We start from the raw sequence: 21,092 nt of genomic DNA, 5'->3' as shown, positions 1-21,092 counted from the left end.
TTCACATACTAAACTCAGATCTCAGAATTGTTCAATCAACTTCAACTCTCAAACCATAATCATCGACACATGCAACAACTTCCTACTCAAAGCATCAACTACGAAATTGGCTTTACCAGGATGGTAATTCAAACCAAAATCATAGTCTTTCAAAAATCCGAGCCACCTCATTTGCCTCATACTCAACTCTTTTTGATCGAATAAGTACCTGAAACTCTTGTAATTACTGAACACTTCAAATTTGGAACACATTGTTCAGAAATTGATGACGTTACACATCATATATTCAGAATTAGAACTGGTTGTTAAAGCTACACAATAACAAGCAATTAGGCTACCAAAATTGTTCTCACACAAATACAACATTGTTATCATCAAAACTAAAGGTATAGATGCAGAACCAAATCTTGTTCTAACAAATTCATGCTCATACAACATCATATCATCATAACAATTCATAGAAACTAACACAACATCATCATCATCTATGCACATATCCACCATTCATCAAATAATGCATATATTCGGTTAAAATAATGTTTAATCGTTAAGTCATACCACAACATCAGTTAAACAATAACTAACAGAGCCTAACAGTATCCAAAACATCCAGAAAAGTCAAAAAATCAAAATCTACAACTTAATATCATTAAAACAAGCATCTACGCCCACTACGGCCTCATGACGGGTTACCTGTCACATTCGTGACCCCCCATCAGCAACCTCAACATTTTAGAATATCACCTATGTGACGAATGACTTGGAAAACAAACCTGGACAGCATGATGGGTTACCCGTCACTAGCGTGATGCGCGTCAGCACCCTACAACCTGCATAATGCATCTTCTTTCATGGAGTTCAATGCAGAACTCCTAATTCTCATTCAAGGCATACAAAATTGATCTAAAATATTACACACAGGTTATATACCCATCAATAACATCTAATTTCTTCAAATCAACACCTTTAATTCATGGTTTTCATAAAATCATATTAATCTCAAAACCTTAAAAATATCAACAATGGTGAATATATGTTAACTCGTCAAAACATAATTTGGCATACATCCTAGCACACGAATTTCATCACCAATCATCATCACATATAACAAATTAATTATCAATAACAAAATTATGTTAAAATCTCAATTCCCTATTGGAGATTAAGAATTCTTCAATTCTATCCCTCATGTATATACCCATTATTGAGATAGTTGTCCCCCTTACCTGATTATCCTAGCAACAGTGCAAAATTATGGTTTTTAATTCTCTAATCCCCTCCAAGTTCTAAGCATTCTCTTACACTTTTTCTAACATCTTCTCTATTCTCCAATTTCTGATTATACGTACTGATAAAACTCCCTAAAGATATGTTATGTTCTAATTTATATCATTAGGGTAAATCTTATTATAATTATAGTTCTAGCTCAAACTCTTATTCCTCTTACTCCTTCACCCCTTCTACTCCTCATGAATCACACTTTGGCCCCAAACTCTCTATTTTCTATTAAATTAAATAAATCTAATAAAATATTATTATTTTAATTATTAAAATAAATTCTAATAATTTAATCAAATTCTACTAGCCCATAATACACTCTCACCTCAATATCACACACCCCCACCACCCTTATTTATTTAGTTAATGTTACCCAATAATCAAATAAATACACTAAAATCATAATAAATCAAGTAATTTCAATAAATCAAAAATTCAGGTGTTACAGGTTTGATGTAAGCCCATGTAAAAACCTCATTCGATTTGGAGGATAACTAACTCAAAACTCCATCTCAGTTAAGAGGATAGTCAATGTAAATATTCGTCTTGGTTCGAGATCCGCCTATAGAAAACTCTGTTTGGTTTGGAGAATAACCACTCTAAACTCTGCTCGTTATTTGGCTAGTAGTTATCTTTTAAACTTCATTTCCTTGTATAAGGAGGCTCGTGGGCACAACATTCTAAAAGCTCTCAAGATTACTGGATATTCCTAAGAATAATTCTTGGGGACATGAGTAGGCCAATTTAAGTCGAAATTGTATAAATCTATGATTTTTTCTCTCTCTTTATCTCTTTATTTTATTATCTTTCCATCGATTTTCCATTCATCTTTTTATTCCGCTATGTATTTACTTGTTTGTTTTACAAAATATTTTCAAACTCAAAATTTTCAAATGATTTTATTTTCAACCAACATTTTTCAAATATTCAGAATTCACCCCTTTTACGTATGGAATCACATGTCCAACATTAATGAAATCAAATGTTAGGCCACTCCACAAAAAAGATTGAGGGGTATATTCATCATTGGTTGACAAAGGCCCCCTCCGTCTTACCTTCTCCAGGGATTGCTAAATTTATAGAAAAAAAAAAACCTATATAACCTCATGAAGGTTAGCTAAATATGTATTAAGTAAATTAGAAATAACCTTCTTGCCTAACATATTCAAGGGATAATAACACTTCCTATTTTTATAATATTAATTTATTCTTACCTAATCAATTAATTAATTAAATCTATTAGAAATGTCCACAATCTTAATAGGTTAAATGCAACACGAATTGGAAGTTACAAGAGATACCTAAACTTGCGATCCATAGAGGAGTTTTTCTCGTTCGTTGGACATCTACTTAGAGGCATTCTCATTACACTCTTTTTAAATTGAACTTACATATATCATTTTAGTTATAGAGCATGCTTCTAGGAGAGAAAGAACTCAACTTTGACTTAAAAGTGATTCTCTTTTTGTCATCCAAGCATTCCGTTATATTTCCATTTGTCTCTTAAAAACTTTTATCAAAATGAAAAAATTATCTTCAAACTATTATATCCCTCCATTTTAACGTGTCTCTCGCAATTACCATGAAGACAATATTTATGTTGATGGAATAACAAATACATATTTTTTATATTCAAGATTATATTTGGTGAGACTCTTTTTGAATTTATGTCAAAGATGATTTCATGTTATATATTTCATTCGTCCCATTAATGAATGACTCATTTGGAATAAAAAAATATTCTAAAATAAGTGACACATTTCAATTTACAATGCAGATTAATTCTTTTTTTTCTCTCAATTCTACCATTTAACCATTTAATATTTGATAACAATTACTACTTTGGTAAAAACATCATTCTCTCTCTTTTTATTTGTACAAGTGAAAAAAAAGGAAAAAGAAAAAAAAGGTAAGAAATTATCTTTTCCTTTAAACTGTCATCGGTGTAAGAACTGATGCTAAATAAATTGTCAATAGTGTATGAACCGAACATAATAGTGGTATATGAGCTGAAATAACATGATAGTGGTGTAAGAACCAAAAATAAATAGCGGTGTATGAATCAAAATAAAACTGTCATCCGGTATAAGAACCGAAATAAAACTCGCATTGGTGATAAAACCCGAAATAAAACTTGCACTGACATGGAATCTGAAATGAAAACCGCATCGAAATGAGACCTAAAATGAAAATTGTATTGAACTTAAAATAAAACTCTTACTAATATGGGACCCAAAATAAAAACTCGTATGCGACTCAAAATAAAACTCTCGTTATCATGGGACCCGAAATAAAAAATTTGTATGAAATTCAAAATAAAACTCTCACTATCATAGGACCCGAAATTGAATTCATGTGGAATTCAAAATAAAACTCTCTCTATCATGGGACCCGAAATGAATCTCGTATAGGATTCAAAATAAAACTCTCGTCAATCTAGGATCCGAAGAAAACTCGTGTGAAACTTAAAATAAAACTCTCACTATCATGGGCCCCGAAATGAAACTCCAATGGGACTCGAAATAAAACTTTAGTCAACATTGGATCTAAAAGAAATTTCGTGCGGAAATGAAAATGAATGACTCATTTAAAATAAAGAATTGTCTTAAAATAAATGATAAATTTTAATTTACAATGCAAATTAATTATTTTTTCTTTCAATTTTACCATTTAATCATTATTATTTTCATCACTCTTAATATTTAAAAGTGATTACTTTGATAAAAACATCATTCTCTTTCTTTCATTATTAGACTATTTTAATCAATTTAAAATGATCAACTAAGTCATTTATTTTGGAAAAAAAATATTTTATTTAGTCATTTTTGTTTTTTATTTTGTTATTTTTTTTTATTGATGAGTTAGGTTTACTTGACATCTTCTCTTTTTATTTGAACAAGTGAAAAAAGGAAAAAGAAAAAGTAAGAAATTTTCTTTTTCTTTGATTTTTTTTCATTTATGCAATATTTAGTTTATTAAAAAATTAATTAATTTAATGAGATTAATTAATATGCACGGTCAATGTAAAAAGTTTTACACCGTGGATTCATCATCATCGTCTGTTTATATTATTTTATAGAATTTTAAAATGAAAGTCAAATTTATTTCAATATCCAACGGTCATGATTAACTGACGGTGTAAAATCCTTTTACACTTATAGCGTACTTCAATTAAATCCTTAATTAAACTCTTGAATTTAATGTAAATAAATTTTTATAATTATAAATTGTTATCAAATGTTAAATAATTGAAAAGTGACTTGAAAAATTAGATTAAAAAAATTGTGGAGATTTTGTGGTTGCAATTTGACTTAGTTTGTGGAGAAAAGGAAAAAAGGATTTTGAGAATGGCATTGACATCCTCGAACATGATGAACATAGCTGTTGGTTCATCCCAGAAGACGATGTTGTATGAGGTATCTTGCAGTAGTAGTAGAAAGAGAGACAGTGGTATCCACCCATACAAAGTCGTTGAGATTACTCCTCCACCCAAATCTCTTGGCCTTCGTTGCCTTCCACCCGTAAGTTCCCATCATCACCATTTTTTTTTAGATGTTGTGTAGATTAGTCACAGTTTAATCTAGATAAAACAATAGAGTCATTATTTAAGTATAATTTAATTTTGCGGAAGTCCTCCTTGTACGCCTTGAAAGTAGACCCTTGTTTACATTGTGAAAGTTTGAAACTTTCTTATAAATCATCCGGCATTGTGGTATATGTGAATTCCAAGTTTAAAGTTTGTGACTGAACTGAAAACTAACTTATGATTAAGGCCTCAAAGCTGTTTTTTGGCCAGCTAGTATAGGGAAGTAGCATGTTTTTAATTCATGAGCCACATACCGAACAATGGAATCTCTATGAGGATTCATGTCTATGATGAATTTAATGAAGTCTGATATACTCGCCTTTCTCTTTGCGTCGATCTTTAAATTGGAGGAACTATAGTTTAATCTTTGATACAAATATGATTACTTTTTTTTTTTGACTGGAAAATGTTAGTTTCTAGAGTTTAAACCCTGGACCTCCTTCTTAAAACTTCTTCGTTGCCGCTTAGTTCACCAACTGAGCTACCAACGTGGGATGCGTATGATTATTGTTGATAAAGTATGTTAGGACCCCAAATGTGCTGTTTGCACAGCAACAACTCCTAATCCCAGTATATAGGGGATTAGCGCTAGAACGACGTGGTGAAAAGTGAGAGTGACGTGCAAACATCGTAGTGGGATTCTCTTATATAGGTCTTGAATAGAGACGAGAGAGAGAATGGTATCGACCAGAATCATACAGTTTCTTATGGGCTGTAGGCATCATGCCGCTGTAGGAATTTCGCTCTGTAGACAAAAGGATATCCTATTTCCTTTTGATTTGTGGAAATAATATTCTTTGTTTCCATTATTGATCTGTTTTCTTCTATTTGTTGCTACTGTAATTTGGGTGTGCACCAACTTATGAGGTTAGATGCAAAGGAGAGTAATAGAGAGAACCCTTGAATATACAGGAGAGCTGACCATATATTAATGTGGTGCATTACAAAACATTAACCTGACATTTCTATTTTTAGTATAATTCAACCTAAAAAAACTATTTTTTATAACTTTGTTATAGGTATCAAGTATCCACCGCCGTTTAACAGGGAATTTTTTCCGCCGTAGAACCTTTTAAGCACACAAGATGGGGGTCAGATTGAACCAGTGACCAGTTGTTTAAAGTGCTTAGTCCCTTGGCACTCTGACCAAACATATGTTGGTAAAAAAAGCCTCCAAACACATGAATAACTCTGGTATTCTAACAGCTATGAAAGGGCAACCAATAGACAATCATGAAGTTGAAGGTTCATAAAAAGGCCTTACCATTAATTATATTATTGAAACAGGTCCATTACTTTCAAGTAATAATATGTACTACTGTCTTTCACACTTTCCTTGAAATGAATGTTTTTGGTTTAATGGACTTATATACAGTATTGGATGAATACTAGTGATCTTATAATATTGCATGTGCCGCTTGCTTTTGAACTAGTGGAACTTTTTTGACCCTACTCTTTTGTGCTAGGGTAATCTCCATAACAATTTGTCCATTTGATGTAAAAATAAAGCTATGAAGGAAAACCAAAAGAGAATGAAATTGCAAAGGGATTTCATTCTACATCATTTTTAATCTACTCAAAGTCTTAGATACACTGCAGAATTAAGCACTTAGTGTGAATTTTTATGTGCATAAGAGATCAGGTGGGTGCCCGTGCACCGATATAGTTGAAAAGAAAAGTGAAAACTTGATGACAACACCGTGATGTCTGTCACACGACTAGAATGGTTACAATTGCAAATTGCTTATTAGAATTTCTGGAAGTAATGGGAAAGGGTGTAACAATGTTGCAATCTCAACTTAAGGTCTGTAAATAGTTATAGGTTACCACTGACTTATCATTAAAATCTAGCTAATGAGACTCTTCTGCATCAGTTTCCGAATTGTTAACTGGAATCATATTTAAGGGTTTTTACTTTTTAAAGTCATTAAGTTTGAGACTTGAAATTGTTATTGGAAGCTTAACCGTGAGTTGGAGTCCATTACTGAAATAATTTGAACTGGTATGTATACTTAACACCAATTTGTGACAGAAACTAGTAATTGAAGAGGAAAAACTGTCGCTGATTTGCTTCCTTTGGTGAACCCTCAGCCTACTTAACGAATGGTTTTCTACATGCCTCTCAATAAAGAGAATGTTGAATGAGAGAAAAATAGAAAGACATATGGTGAAATCATACATCTTCAACTGTACAACAGAAACTTTTTATATAAGCATAAAAGAAATAAATAAGATAATGTTAAATACTGGATTTGGGCCTAAGCCCAACAAGTGAGCTTGGCAAGGAGAGCCATTTGCCACCTTTGCAGTTAGAGCTTTGTGAGGTTGGGTATAGTGTGTCATCTTTCTTTAGAGTAGCTCTTGCTCTGAGATTATAGGAATTATCTCTATGTACATACATGGATCATAATTTTTTTTTCAAGTAGCCTAGTGGCTCACCTTTTAGTGAGATGTCGCAGGTTCGAACCTGCGCCCCTGCATCTGATGTCCCTGCACAGTTACTAACTGAGCTGGCTTAACAGGACCATCCTAATCTTATTTTAAACAGCAAATATTTCTATGTTCAAAGATACTTCTCCATGTGAAAAAAAGGCTACTTTAAAAACTATATTGCAAATATTTAACTTGCTATTCTAGAATAAAGATTTGATACAAGTCTCTAACATTGATATGCTGCTATAATATCCATTGAAGTTAAAAAACAGTGATTCTGTTTTGCTTCTTTAGTGAGCCCTTTTTTTATTGGAGTTTGCGTCTCACTCTAAAGAGTGAGTGTCACTGTCAGTGGCTTGGATGTTATATGCCACCATGAAAATATGACGTAAAAGGAAATATTCAAGCTCTTTACAGGCTTTCCTCAAATTGACCTTTGCAGAATGGATGGATAAAGTTCTATATTATATGGGTCTTCTGATATGAGAACATGTGATGACAAAGATGCAATCATTTCTAAGATGTAGGCTGCATATAATTGAAGACAACCCATATGTTGGACCTTAAAATACAAAATTTAAAAGGATATTAAAAATTGAAGTATATTAATTTTATGGTTGTGGCTATGATTTCTTCTTCATGATCACTATTTTCTTTAAAGCTCAGACACTTCTGATAAAAGGTGTGTCTTGTGTCTGATATAGGCTTGGCACATTCAATTAATTAATTTTCTCAAATTATTACGAGTCTGTGTCTGTTGTCTCTGTGTATGTCATTGCTTCGTAAACTATTTATCTCACTTTTCTTAATAGAAAAACATTATAAGAGAATGCAGATGGGTCCATCTGAGATTAGAAATTAAAGCAAGGTGTTTGGTTAACTAGCTGTGAATGTTCCTTTGCCTTTAGGGTTCTGAAAGCAGAAAAGTTTTGGTAGATTCTTCAGTTCAACAAAGCAATATTTGATCACCTGTCATGTCTTGTATTATTAGCCTCCTGATTCAATTATTCATACTCGTGATCCAACACATCTTGTGTTGGGTGATACGATTAATTATACTGCGAGAAAGAAAAATGAAACATGACATATTCAGTTGTATTGCATCCAAGTAAAGTGATATCATTTATTTATTTTTATTGTTCAAAGCAGAACTTGCAGTGTGGGGAGAGTGTCACAATTGAAGGACAAGCTTATACTATTTCTGCTGTAACACTTCGATATCAGCTTCGCAAAGGAAAATACGAACAAACCGAGAAGAGACTCGATGTTTTGTCAACAGGAAGATACTTAGTAAATTTGTATTTTGAAAATTTATTAGAACAATCTTGACGAATGTTCTATTTTGATTTGCAAGATGTATTTAACTACTTTGAGAAAAACTTTCATTTTTACTAAACTTTTTTGGAAAAAGAAATTGAAAAGTGGCTAACACAGCACATGAGTAAATTAAGAGTCAACATTTTTCGTTTTTATTAAACAAAAGTCAGATTCATGGTTTTGATATTGCAGTAGATTTTGAACATACAGATGTATATAGTGTGCAGGTGTGGGGGACCATTGCAAGTTCTCACGTGCACAACCAACAAGAATGACAGAATCTTTTATCAAAAAGCATTCATTTATGAAATAGAGTAGTATGTGTATAACAATAATGTGATCCTTTTATTTGTGTATGTGGTGCCTAGTTGTACACCTGTTTTGTTTCGTTCCGTTCATGCTCTTGTCGTGTATGTTGCCAATAATTAACATGAGATTCAGTAAGTCTAGGGACAGATTAGGTATTTAGATTGCAGTGGTCACCAGCGAGTAAACTTCCAAAGTTATCTGGTTGCTAATATAACACTTGTTCAAAAGAAAATATTCAATGCAAAACTATTCTTCAAGGAAACAATCATTTTGTTTTTTTAAATGTGTTAGACGTTTCTTGAGACAATACCATAAACCTGAGCTCTCGGCCTATGGTTTACCTTATCCATGAATAATTGACTCATTATATAATGCAATGCAATAATTGACTCAACTTTTGCTCGTCTCGATCCCCACTATAAATCAGATTCACAACTTAACTCTATATGCATGTTGTACCGACTCAACAATTGGTTCTTTATATGAATTGGGTCTCAATCTCTACGAACTCCGAGCCCCCACTTTGAGCTTGAGACAAGTCATTATTCCCCACTATAAACTAGCGAACATGTCTCTTTCACAACAACAACACATATGATGCATGACATATAAAAATGCAATACAGTCTCACTCTGATGTTGTAACAGTAAGTTCATAACCATCAAACTATGGATAAACTTGACGCCAATAAAACCAGAGTCGTCACCGCGCTTTTATTGTTTCCAAAGGAAATGGGCAAAAGTATGAACAAAACCCACGGATAAGAAGTTTTCAAATCAAAACTAATAAAATGTCAGAGATTACGGGTAAGGGGGTTGGTTACACAGAGGGAAGGTGTTAGCACCCACAGTATCATAGGTACTCATAGGGAGCCCTTTTTTGTGTGCAAATATTTTGGTCTAAATGATGTTTGATAAAATATAGAGTGAGGGGATGAGAAAAAAATTTATTAATTATATTTTTGTGTTTGACAAGACCTTCGGTCTTCTGCCTACGTACCAACATAAAAATGAGGGATTAAAACCCCGTAGTTCGTGGTAAAAATTTCAAAGAAGTTGGTGAATTGATTTTAACAAAAGTTTAACAAGAAAAGGCACAAAAGGTCCAAAGATTTGAATGGGGTTGTTAGTTATTTTTTGTCTTTTTGAAATTAGAGTCAATATGGTTAAATTCATTCACAAGTTTGATTAAGAAAAATGTTTAAAAATTCAATGGCATAAGGCAAAAATTTCTAATAAGTAAAACATGTCCAATTTTAAAAAACACAAACAAAGAAGGTTTTGAAAAGAGGGAGAGAATTTGAAATTAAAGAAGTGGGAGGAGATGAAGGGATTATCCTAGACAAAAATTAAAAGTTAAGAGTTGAAAAGATCTTACCAATGAGATGCAATCCAACTGACAAAAGTGTCATATAGAAACTCATTTTTCTTTGGACTTTAGTAAGCAACAAGCATAGGCAATATCCAAGCAAACCATATGAAGGCCAAGACATCGAATAAAGATGACCATAATATCCAAGCAAGCAATCCAATAGCTAGCAGTCTTCAATTTCTTCTAATGTATCAGATGAAAAATATTCCTTGATCAACTCAGAACAATCATCAGTAATAATTGTAGCGGTAAATTCATGACCCTTAAATTATGGATAGACTTAACGTCAATAAAACCAGAGTCGCCACCACGCTTTTATTGTTTCCAAAGGAAAAGGGAAAAGTACGAACAAAACTCAAAGATAAGAAAGTTTCAAATCAAAATTAATAAAATGCCAAAGATTACAAGTAAGGGGGTTGGTTACCCAGAGGAAAAGTGTTAGCACCCAAAGTGTTCTAGGTACTCATAGGGAGCATTTTTTTATGTGTGTATGTGTTTTTGGTATAAAAGATGTTTGAAACAAATAGAGTGTGGGGACGAGAAAAGAATTCATTAATTATATTTTTGTGTTTGACAAGACATTCAGACTTGTGCCTACGTACCAACATAAAAATGAGGGATCAAAACCTCGTAGTTCGTGGTATCAATTTCAAAGTGAGTGGATTGCTTTTAATCAAAATTTAAGTTAAAATATGCACAAAGGGACCCAAAAGTTTGAATGAGTGTTAGTTCTTTTTGTCTTTTGAAATTTTAAGTAAATATGGTTAAGTTCATTTACAAGTTTGATTTAAGAAAAGAGTTAAAAAATTCAATGGCATAAAGGCCAAAGTTTCTATTTTGAAATAAGGTCTAAGTTTTGAAATCGCAAGCAAAAAAAGTTTTTGAAAAGGGGGAGAGATTTTGAAATTTAAGAAGTGGGAGGAGATGAAGAGGTTAGCCTAAGCATAAAATTAAAAGTTAAGAGTTGAAAAGATCTGGCCAATAGAGTGCAATCAAACAGACGAGAATGTCATATAGAAAACTCACTTTCCCTTTGGAATTTGAATCAAGCAATAATCAGCACGCAATTAGCAATATCAAGCATCATGAAGATCAAGGCATCAAATAAAGATGACCACATCCAAGTAAGAAAATCTCATAGCTAGAAGTCTTCTTTGTCTTCTCATGTATCAGATGACATATTCCTTGATTAACTCAGAATAAGACATTATGCATGAGATCAAAATAACAGTTGCATCAAGACCATGTAGCAGATGAATTTAAGTGGATCCCAATACTTGCATCAGACGAAAGCTCAAATCACAATAACTTAGTCTCAGAAATGATGGCATTGACCAAGTCCTTTTGCATATGGAGTGTTGCCTAATCCTAGGTCCAAAAGTTCAGATCAAACCCAACAGTCCACACAAACATTTTTTTAGGGTTTTTTGTTTTTTATTAGGTATCTTAAGGTCCCAAGACCACAAACACAAACAAAAATACACAAACATATATATACAATCACAATACAAGACTCAAATGAGCAAAGTGAAAATGACATAAACATAAACAAGGTAAATGATATGTAAATGACAGATGAATGGTAAATGACTTGAAATTAAATTGCATAAAGTAAATGACATGAAAGTAAAGCAATATTAATATAAGTTAGTCAAATGTTAGTTAGTTAGATGTTAGTGATGTTTTGTTTTTCAATTGATTAAGTCATTCTTTGGAGAACACTCAACTATCTATTCACAAGCATGGATCCTTGAACCAAGACATCTTCCAAAGGAAGGAAAAAAGGCCAAGTTTCCACATAATACCATGAAAGATGAGAGACTTACAATCTCACTTACTAGAATGCTATGTTTTCATGGTCAAATTTATCTCTATGTTAAGCTATCGTAATTGGTCTTATGTAGAAGTCACAACTACCTGAGGCGGAGCAATACAAATTTAGGTGATAAGGCATGTTAGAGATTTGGTATAATGAACCAAACTCCTAAAACATACCACACACTAAAAGAAAAATATCAAAAGGATGGACTTATCTCATCCATACTTCATCTAACACAAGGTTATTGATGAACCAATTAGCCTTAGGATTTGGAGATTCCGTTGGTCAATGAAAGGGATGGGAAAGAATGGGATTAAATATGAAGAGGGAGAGGAGATGAGAGAAACACAAATCGGTCATGGGAGAAATTTTATCAAATTAAAATCATTCATTCATTTTGGGAGATGAAACGTACATTTCATCAATCCCCTAAATCCAATGATTTTAACTCAACAAAAATCAAATCAACCTTGACCAAGGCCCAAGCACATAGTCAAACATCACAAGTCAATAAAAATGGCTCAACATAATTTTTACACAATTAATCAATTAAAAATCAAATTAAAAATGCATTTAAATTCAATTTAATTTGGTCAAAACCTAAAATCTCTTCAAAACACCAAATAAATGGCCAAGAGATTTATCCTACTAGGTCAAACAAGGTCAAAGGACCTTAGACATTTTTTTAACGATTTTTGAAAAGTCAGAAGTATTTTTAAACAATTAAAAATATGCATAAAAACAATTAATTCATGAAAAATATCAAAATTAATCCCTAAAACAATTTTAATCCATAAAATAATTTTAATTCAAAAAATGAAAGAGGAAAATATTTAAAGATTTTTGGTGAAAGTCCCATATTTTTTGGATTAAAAATGAAATTAATATGAATTAATCAAAATAAATAAATTAAATGAAAAATCAGAAAATACAAAAAAACAAGGGCCATCAGATCTCCCTCATTAATTGAGGTGGCAGATCTAATGGCCAAGCGCGCGCGTTCCATTATGCACTGCAGTCAACGTGTTGTAAACTTGATATTTCAAACCAAAGGTCATGATTAAAACAATTTGAACAGATCTGATGGTTGAGAGGCGTGACAACACACCCCGGAGCTAGGGCTCCGGTCTTCTTCTTCGGTGGACTTCACCGGACTGGTCCACTATCAACCATCACAAAAATGAAAAACAAGGACATGGATTTAAAGAAAAAAAGTTCAGGAGCTCAAATATGGCCTCAATTTTCTCCAATTCCAAGTATATGAAAAGATACAGGGATTTGAATTTTGAGGATCATGAACTGAGTTGCTTCGATTTGACTTGAAAGCAACTCAATCTTCTTGCTTACATTGGTAGGACTTCAGCCAACCAAAAATCACAAAGAATAGTGAATAATTGAGGGAGAATCGAAGAGATGAAAATTCTGAAAAATTACCTTCGAGGGGGCTTCAACCTTGCTTGATCTTGATTCCAATTGTCCTTGGCTTTGTTTCAAAAGCTTGTAGAAAGTGATTAAGATCATAAAATGGCTTGGACTCTTGATGTTTCAATCTCAAAACAGAATGAAATTTAGAGCTAGATTTTTAAATGAAAACCTTCAAGATTATCCTTCAATGGTGAGGGTTTGGATTGCAGGTTCAAAGCTTAGGCATGAGGTCCTCAATTCTGAGCATGACGGGTTGCATTTTTAGGCCATGAGATTAATTTCCACACACTTCCAAAATTTTCCAAATTTATAAATTTCAATGCATGCTTGCATGGGCGTGTGATAGGCCCATCAAGTGATGTTATCAGGTCCAAAAATTCTTGAGTCATTCTTAAATCATGTCATGTGGCCATGCATATGTGTTTGAAATTTGAAGGTGAAAATCATCCAAGTACCAAGTCAAATGTTCACTTCTTCCACCTTGAATAACTTTTTCAATGGACTTCAAATGGAAAACGTTCCTTCATCAAAGTTGTATCTCTTTCAAACCTCTTCAATTTGGTCACAAATTTGACCTTATTTGGATTTGGCACGAAGGAGTAATGCATTTTAGAAGTTGAGGAAAATCACTTGTTCAATGGTAATGACCCAAAATTACCTACAATGTTTCCTCTTGGCACATGAATCTTGAATTTGATCATGAAATTTGAATGGATTTCATCTCATACAAATTGAGCAAGTTATGGTCTTGAGAAGTTGACCTCCAAACTAGGGTTCAGACAAAATGACCTATACTCTTTCACCATAAAAAACGACTTTCCAAGCAAAACTAGATCTTGACTTCAATATGAAAGTTGTTTGGAATGTCAATATGAGTAACCTTGCTCTTGTAATCATTTTCATATGACAAAACGTGTAGGAGATAGGGTCTAGGGAACCCCAATTTTGACTAGTTGACTTTCTCTGGTCAACCACCATGAACCATCTTGCTAGCTTGATATTCTCTTGATTTTTGGGACTCATGTAGGATCATATATATGTAAGATGATTTAATATGAAGTATCCCTTGAAATATTTGGTCAAATGATGAAGAAACTTGCTGAAGAAGTCACACAAGATACCCATATGAATTAGGGTTTCCAAGGCAAACAAGCTTCAAACTCTTGATGATTTCTTGATCAAAATGACATGTATAGATCATGAGGATCCATATATGATGCCTAAATCCAATGTGAACCATTTCTTGATTGAACTCCTTGCATTGAGGGTCTCAAACCCTAGATATGAGCTTGATATAGCATGGGTGAACAGACACACTACCTACAAAAGTAACAAACTATACATTGACATATTTTTGGTATTTTGGTTAGTAGATAATGAAAAACAAAGTATGATACAATCAAATGTGCTTGGTGACCTCTTCCAATGCAAACCCAATGAATGAAGGGTAAGGAGGATGTCAAGGTGTGATCCCAAAGCCAATGCATATGATGAGATAGCATGAGGGATTTTAGGGTCAAAATTGGGGTCTTATAGCTTCCCCTATTTAAGGACATTCTAACTGAGGATGTTAAGGTTAAAATCTTCGTATCGACTCAGTAGAATGGACTTAAATAAAAACAATAGAAACAAATTTTGGTCCCTAAGAGTCCTCATGGTGCATATGATATGAATGTTAAAAATAATCTCTAGGGGGAAAATGTTGCCACAAAGGAAAAGAATCCGGAGAGACTGAAAGTCCACAGGAGCATAATGCATTCCATAAGGAAAACTCACTGGGGAGACAGAGACTCTGGGAAATGAAAAGTTGTGCGTAAGCCAAGCTACAACTTAAAAAACTGTTGGAGACACGAGGGATTTCCATGAAAATAAATCAATGGAAGGACTTAGTCGGGGGTAAAGGAGAATCTGCAGGGGAAACGGGTAGATCAAAATAAAACTGAAATACCTAAACCAAACAAAGCAATGGCGATTTCATTAAGGAAATACGTGCTCAAACTCAACTAGGGAAGAATGAACTTCAACGCAGGCGTACCGGAATTACATTATCTATTACCGGTTACTGGGTAGGAAGATAACATAATCTGACAGAGAGGCATTCGTTACCGATGAGGGTAAACATATCAAGGATGACTCGCTGAGGGAAACAAGAGGTGTATTCATTACCGGTCACTGGGTAGGAAACAACCTACTGGGGAAAATATCAAATAGGATTTACAACTACCGATTACTGGGCAGAAGACCAAAGAAATAGAATATCCGTCATTGGTTAAAATGAACATATCAAGGATAGACTCAAAGGAAGAATATTCGTCATCGGTTAAGATGAACATATAAAGGATAGACCACCGGGGAGAAAATAGGAATTATTTCTATCAGTTACTGGATAGAATACCAAAGAGAGAATATCCATCACCGATCATGATGAACATATAATGGATATACTTAGAGGGAAAAGTAGGATTTACAATTACCGGTTACTGGGAAGAAGACCGCAAAGAGGAGAAAACCCGTCATTGGTTAGGATGAACATATCAAGGATTAACTCTCTAAAGAATGAAATAGGGATTAGAACTACCTTTTTACTAGGTAGAAAACCACAAAGAGAGAATATCCGTCACCGGTTAAAGTGAACATATCAAGGGTAGACTTAAGGGAAGAATATCCGTCATCGATTAAGATGAACATATCAAGGATAAACTTTCTGGGGAAACGTAAAACGAATCCGCTGGGGAAAAATAAGAGGAAGTAGATTACTATTACCAGGTATTAGGTAAATGTAAAGTAGTTGTAAATTGAAAAGAATATTACCAGTTACTGGGTAATAAACTTTCGAGGGACCAGAGAGAAACGATCCAACAAAGACTCAACCCGATGAAGATATAACTCAGGGGGAGTGGTTCCATCCAGACAATCAACTGGGGGGAAGCTGAAATAATAATCATCCACGAGGAAATAACTCAGTGGGGAATGAGAAAGGTTAAATTCTTTCTGCTTAAAGGGCTAACACTCTACAATTGAGGGAGGACAGACACACCAAATCTGCATGGAGAAACAATATCGCCATAACAGAGGATCAGAAAATAAGGAATCAGATGCAATAGCATGCATGATGAAATATCTGATGTATGAATGTATATGTATATATGATTGATGATTATGCTGACAAAACAATCACAAAGGATACAAATGTCACTGATTTGAATCATCGTTACAACACTCGGCTAATCTCGACAGGATGGAAGCACCAACTAGAGAAAAATGCTGGGGATGAACATAAGACATCCATCTTTGAATAACTCCAACCCTGGCTGAGGAAAGAGAAAAAATCTGCTGAGGATCTGAAATGTCAACTCTGTGGGGAATTTTAGGTCAACACCAAACCAAATGGGAGACAACCTTGCAGAGGACCATAAATACTACTCAAGAATCAACACTGGCGGGGATCAGGAGTGAACTCTGCTGGGGACTTGCGGGGAATAAAACTCTCTGCTGGATCTATGCAAACCGTTAAGAATGTGAGCCTACAACTCAGCCGGGGAGGCGATTACTAACTCGGCTGGGGAACCTGATTTGCCGTTGGGGAGGAAAAAGTGACCAACCCAACCGCTTGGGGAAAACCAACAATGCTTTGTACTTTAGGACTTACCTGTTCTCAAATTGTTGTTGATATTCCTAATTGAAATCAATTGCTTTTTAAAGTAATTGCTTTTATTATTTGAAGAAAAATGATTTTTATTTTATTAATTCACATTTAAAATTATCATCATGAAATTCAGTTCTATTTGGGCTGAAAAATAAATAAGAGTAGAAACAAATGGATAAAAAACTCAACTTTATTTAATAGAATGGTAGTCTGTAAATGACAAGACTCCATAGATCTTTACAAAAGTTGAAAAATGGTAATTTATATGGAAAAGGGATACATTGAATACAATGATCACTAATCCTTCTAACAACTTCAATATCCACTGTGCTTTTGGCTTTAGTTGAGAATGATGACTTAGAATTGACTGACTTGCTCAAAACTGCTTCTAAGACTAGAGATCAACCGAATGCAGTTACTTGCCATAATCCTTAATTTTTGCCTAGATTGCCCCAAGGTGGAAACTCAATCTATCGGAATAAATTTTCTATTTCATGTCTCTAATTTTTGCCTAGATCGCCCTTTCCGGTTTTCAATCCACCGAGACGCTCATTTTTACCTAAGTCGCCCTTTTGGGTTTTCAACTTAGCGAGCTGTTCTTTTCTTTTTAGTTGAAATATTTCTTGACTGCATCGACGTTCATACGACGAGTGAACTCTTCACCATCCATAGTTGTAAGAATCAAAGCACCGCCTGAAAAGGCCCTCTTTACAACATATAACATTCATAATTTGGAGTCTATTTTCCCCTAGCGTCAGGTTTAAAAGATAAAATCTTCTTGAGCACAAGGTCACATTCTCTTATCACACGAGGCCTGACCTTCTTATCAAAAGCTTTTTTCATTCTCTGCTGATATAATTGACCATGGCACATGGCAGTCAACCTATTCTCTTCAATCAAATTCAACTGATCATATCTGGTTGGGCACCATTCAACTTCAGTAAACCTGGCTTCCATCAAAACACGTAACGACAGGATCTCAACCTCTATTGGGAGCACAACTTCCATACCATAAACAAGTGAGAAATGGGTCGCCCCTGTTGAAGTGCGGATGGATGTACGGTACCCATGAAAGCCAAATAGGAGTATCTCACGCCAATCCTTGTAGGTCACAACCATCTTCTAAATGATCCTTTTGATGTTCTTATTTGTAGCTTCAACAACCCCATTCATCTTAGGTCTGTAAGGAGAAGAATTATGATGTGTAATCTTGAAGTCTTTGCAAAGAGCTTCCATCATATTATTGTTCAAGTTTGATCCATTTTCAGTGATGATCTTACTTGGAACACCATATCGACATATAATTAGATTCTTGATAAGCCTCACAACAACTTTCTTAGTTACATTCGCATACGATGCCGCTTCAACCCACTTTGTGAAGTAATCAATAGCCACCAGAATGAAACGATGTTTGTTCGAAGCCTTAGGCTCAATCATGCCAATCATATCAATTCCCCACATGGAGAAGGGCCATGGAAAGGAAATAACATTTAACAGTGTAAGAGGAACATGAATCTTATCTGCATAAATTTGACACTTGTGGCATTTCTTCACACACTTGCAACAGTCAGATTCCATTGTCAACCAATAGTAACCTGCTCTCAACATCTTTTTAGCCATAGCATATCCATTGGAATGAGTACCAAAGTAACCTTCACGGACTTCATTCATAAATAAGTCTGCTTCGTGTCTATCCATGCATCTGAGTAAAACCATATCGAAGTTTCTCTTGTACAACACATCACCATTTAGGTAGAAGTTTCCAGCTAACCTTCTCAAAGTCTTCTTTTCTTTTAAAGATTCCCCAGGCGGGTAAATCTGACTTTGGAGGAAACATTTGATATCAAAATACCAAGGTTTTTCATCTTTAACTTCTTCAACAACAAACACATGAGTTGGCCTATCAAGACACATCACAGTCAAATTAGGAACTTCATTCCAGAATTTCACCACAACCATTGAAGCCAACGTTGCAAGAGCATTTGCCATTCGGTTTTCATCTCGAGGGATATGATGAAACTCAACCTTTGTAAAGAAAGTTGAAATCCTCCTCGCATAATCTCGATATGGTATCAAACCGGGTTGATTCGTCTCCCATTCACCATTGATCTGATTTATAACCAAAGTTGAATCTCCAAAGACGTCAAGATACTTGATTCGGAGATCAATGGCCTCTTCAAGCCCCATAATGAAAGCTTCATACTCAGCCATGTTGTTTGTACACTTGAAAGTCAATCTAGCTATAAAAGGAAAATGAGTGCCTTGAGGAGTAATAATCACTTCCCCAATGCCATTACCATACTGATTAATAGCTCCATCAAATACCATGCCCCAACAGGAACCAGGTTTTAGCCCTTCTTCAAGCAATGATTCATCACAATCTTTCATTTTCAAGTACAAGATATCTTCATCTGGAAAATCATACTGTACTGACTGATAATCTTCAATTGGTTGGTGAGCCAAATGGTCAGCCAAGACATTACCCTTAATCGCTTTTTGAGATTGGTATTCAATATCATACTCAGATAACAACATCTGCCAACGGACAATCCTCCCAGTTAAAGAAGGCTTCTCAAAAATGTACTTGATTGGATCCATTTTGGATATCAACCAAGTAGTATGATTCAACATATACCGACGCAAACGCTTAGCAGCCCAAGCCAATGCGCAACAAGTTTCTTCAAGCATACAATACCCAGTCTCATAGTCAGTGAATTTCTTACTGAGGTAGTAAATTGCATATTCTTTCTTTCCAGTTTCGTCTTGCTAACCTAGAACACAACCCATACTTTCATCAAGCACAGTCAAATACATCATCAACGGTCTTCCTTCAATAGGTGGAGACAGAATTGGAGACTCAAGCAGATATTCTTTGATACTGTCAAAAGCTTTCTGGCAATCCTCGGTCCAATCACAAGACTGATATTTTCGAAGAAGCTTTTATATAGGCGCACACATGGCATTGATATGCGATATAAATCTTGAGATATAGTTCAAGCGACCACGAAATCCTCTGACTTGCTTCTTAGTTTTGGGCACATGCATTTCTTGTATTGCTTTGACCATGGCGGGATCAACTTCAATACCATTCTCGCTGACAATGAAGCCCAACAACTTACCAGAGCGAACACCAAAAGTACATTTATTGGGATTCAAGCGGAGTTTATACTTCCTCAAACGCTGGAATAACTTCAACAAATGCTCAACATGTTCTTCTTCACCACTTGATTTGGAAATCATGTCATCAATATAGACTTCGATCTCTTTATGCATCATATCATGAAAAAGAGTGGTCATAGCTCTCTGGTACGTTGCACCGGCATTCTTTAAATCGAAAGGCATCACTCTATAACAGAATATTCCCTACGGTGTAATGAATGTGGTCTTCTCCATATCTTCAGGTGCCATCTTGAATTGAGTATAACCGAAAAATCCGTCCATAAACAAGAAGACTTTGAATTTAGCTGTATTGTCTACCAACATGTCAATGTGTGATAGAGGAAAATCATCTTTCGGACTAGCTTTGTTCAAATCTCTATAATCAACACACATGCGAACTTTACCATCCTTCTTCGGAACAAGCACAATATTTGCCACCCACTACAGATATTCGGTGGTAACAAGAAAACCAATATCAATCTGCTTCTGTACTTTCTCTTTGATCTTCACTGCCATGTCAGGATAAGTCCTCCACAACTTCTGCTTGACCGACGGGAATTCTGGCTTCAACGATAATCTATGCTTTACAATCTCAGAATCTAAACCAGATATGTCTTGATAGTACCAAGCAAGCACATCTGAATATTCTCGAAGATGATCAATCAACCCCTTATTAACCTTTGGACACAATTGAGACCCAATCTTGACTTCCTTCGCATCATCTTCGGAACCCAAGTTGACTAGTTCAA

General features: G+C 34.5%; 1 protein-coding gene across 1 annotated transcript; it reads left to right on the top strand.

Annotated features, from left to right (window-relative positions):
- The first annotated feature begins 4,551 nt into the window (after nucleotides 1-4,551).
- On the top strand, nucleotides 4,552-8,756 carry LOC127128106 (uncharacterized). The gene is made up of 2 exons (XM_051057354.1): nucleotides 4,552-4,799; nucleotides 8,447-8,756. The coding sequence occupies exons 1-2, from the start codon at nucleotides 4,626-4,628 to the stop codon at nucleotides 8,624-8,626; spliced, it is 354 nt and encodes a 117-aa protein (XP_050913311.1). The 5' UTR covers nucleotides 4,552-4,625; the 3' UTR covers nucleotides 8,627-8,756.
- Nucleotides 8,757-21,092: the final 12,336 nt, after the last annotated feature.

Source organism: Lathyrus oleraceus, chromosome 3 (assembly GCF_024323335.1).
Source record: "Lathyrus oleraceus cultivar Zhongwan6 chromosome 3, CAAS_Psat_ZW6_1.0, whole genome shotgun sequence".
Classification (NCBI taxonomy): Eukaryota; Viridiplantae; Streptophyta; class Magnoliopsida; order Fabales; family Fabaceae; genus Lathyrus; species Lathyrus oleraceus.
This window is presented reverse-complemented; position numbering and strand designations above follow the sequence as displayed.

Bases quoted from the DNA above. Each gene is read 5' to 3' on its own strand.
- LOC127128106 (XM_051057354.1), top strand. From the start codon at position 4,626: ATGGCATTGACATCCTCGAACATGATGAACATAGCTGTTGGTTCATCC. The intron at 4,800-8,446 runs GTAAGTTCCCAT...TGTTCAAAGCAG, and splicing joins GCCTTCGTTGCCTTCCACCC to AACTTGCAGTGTGGGGAGAG.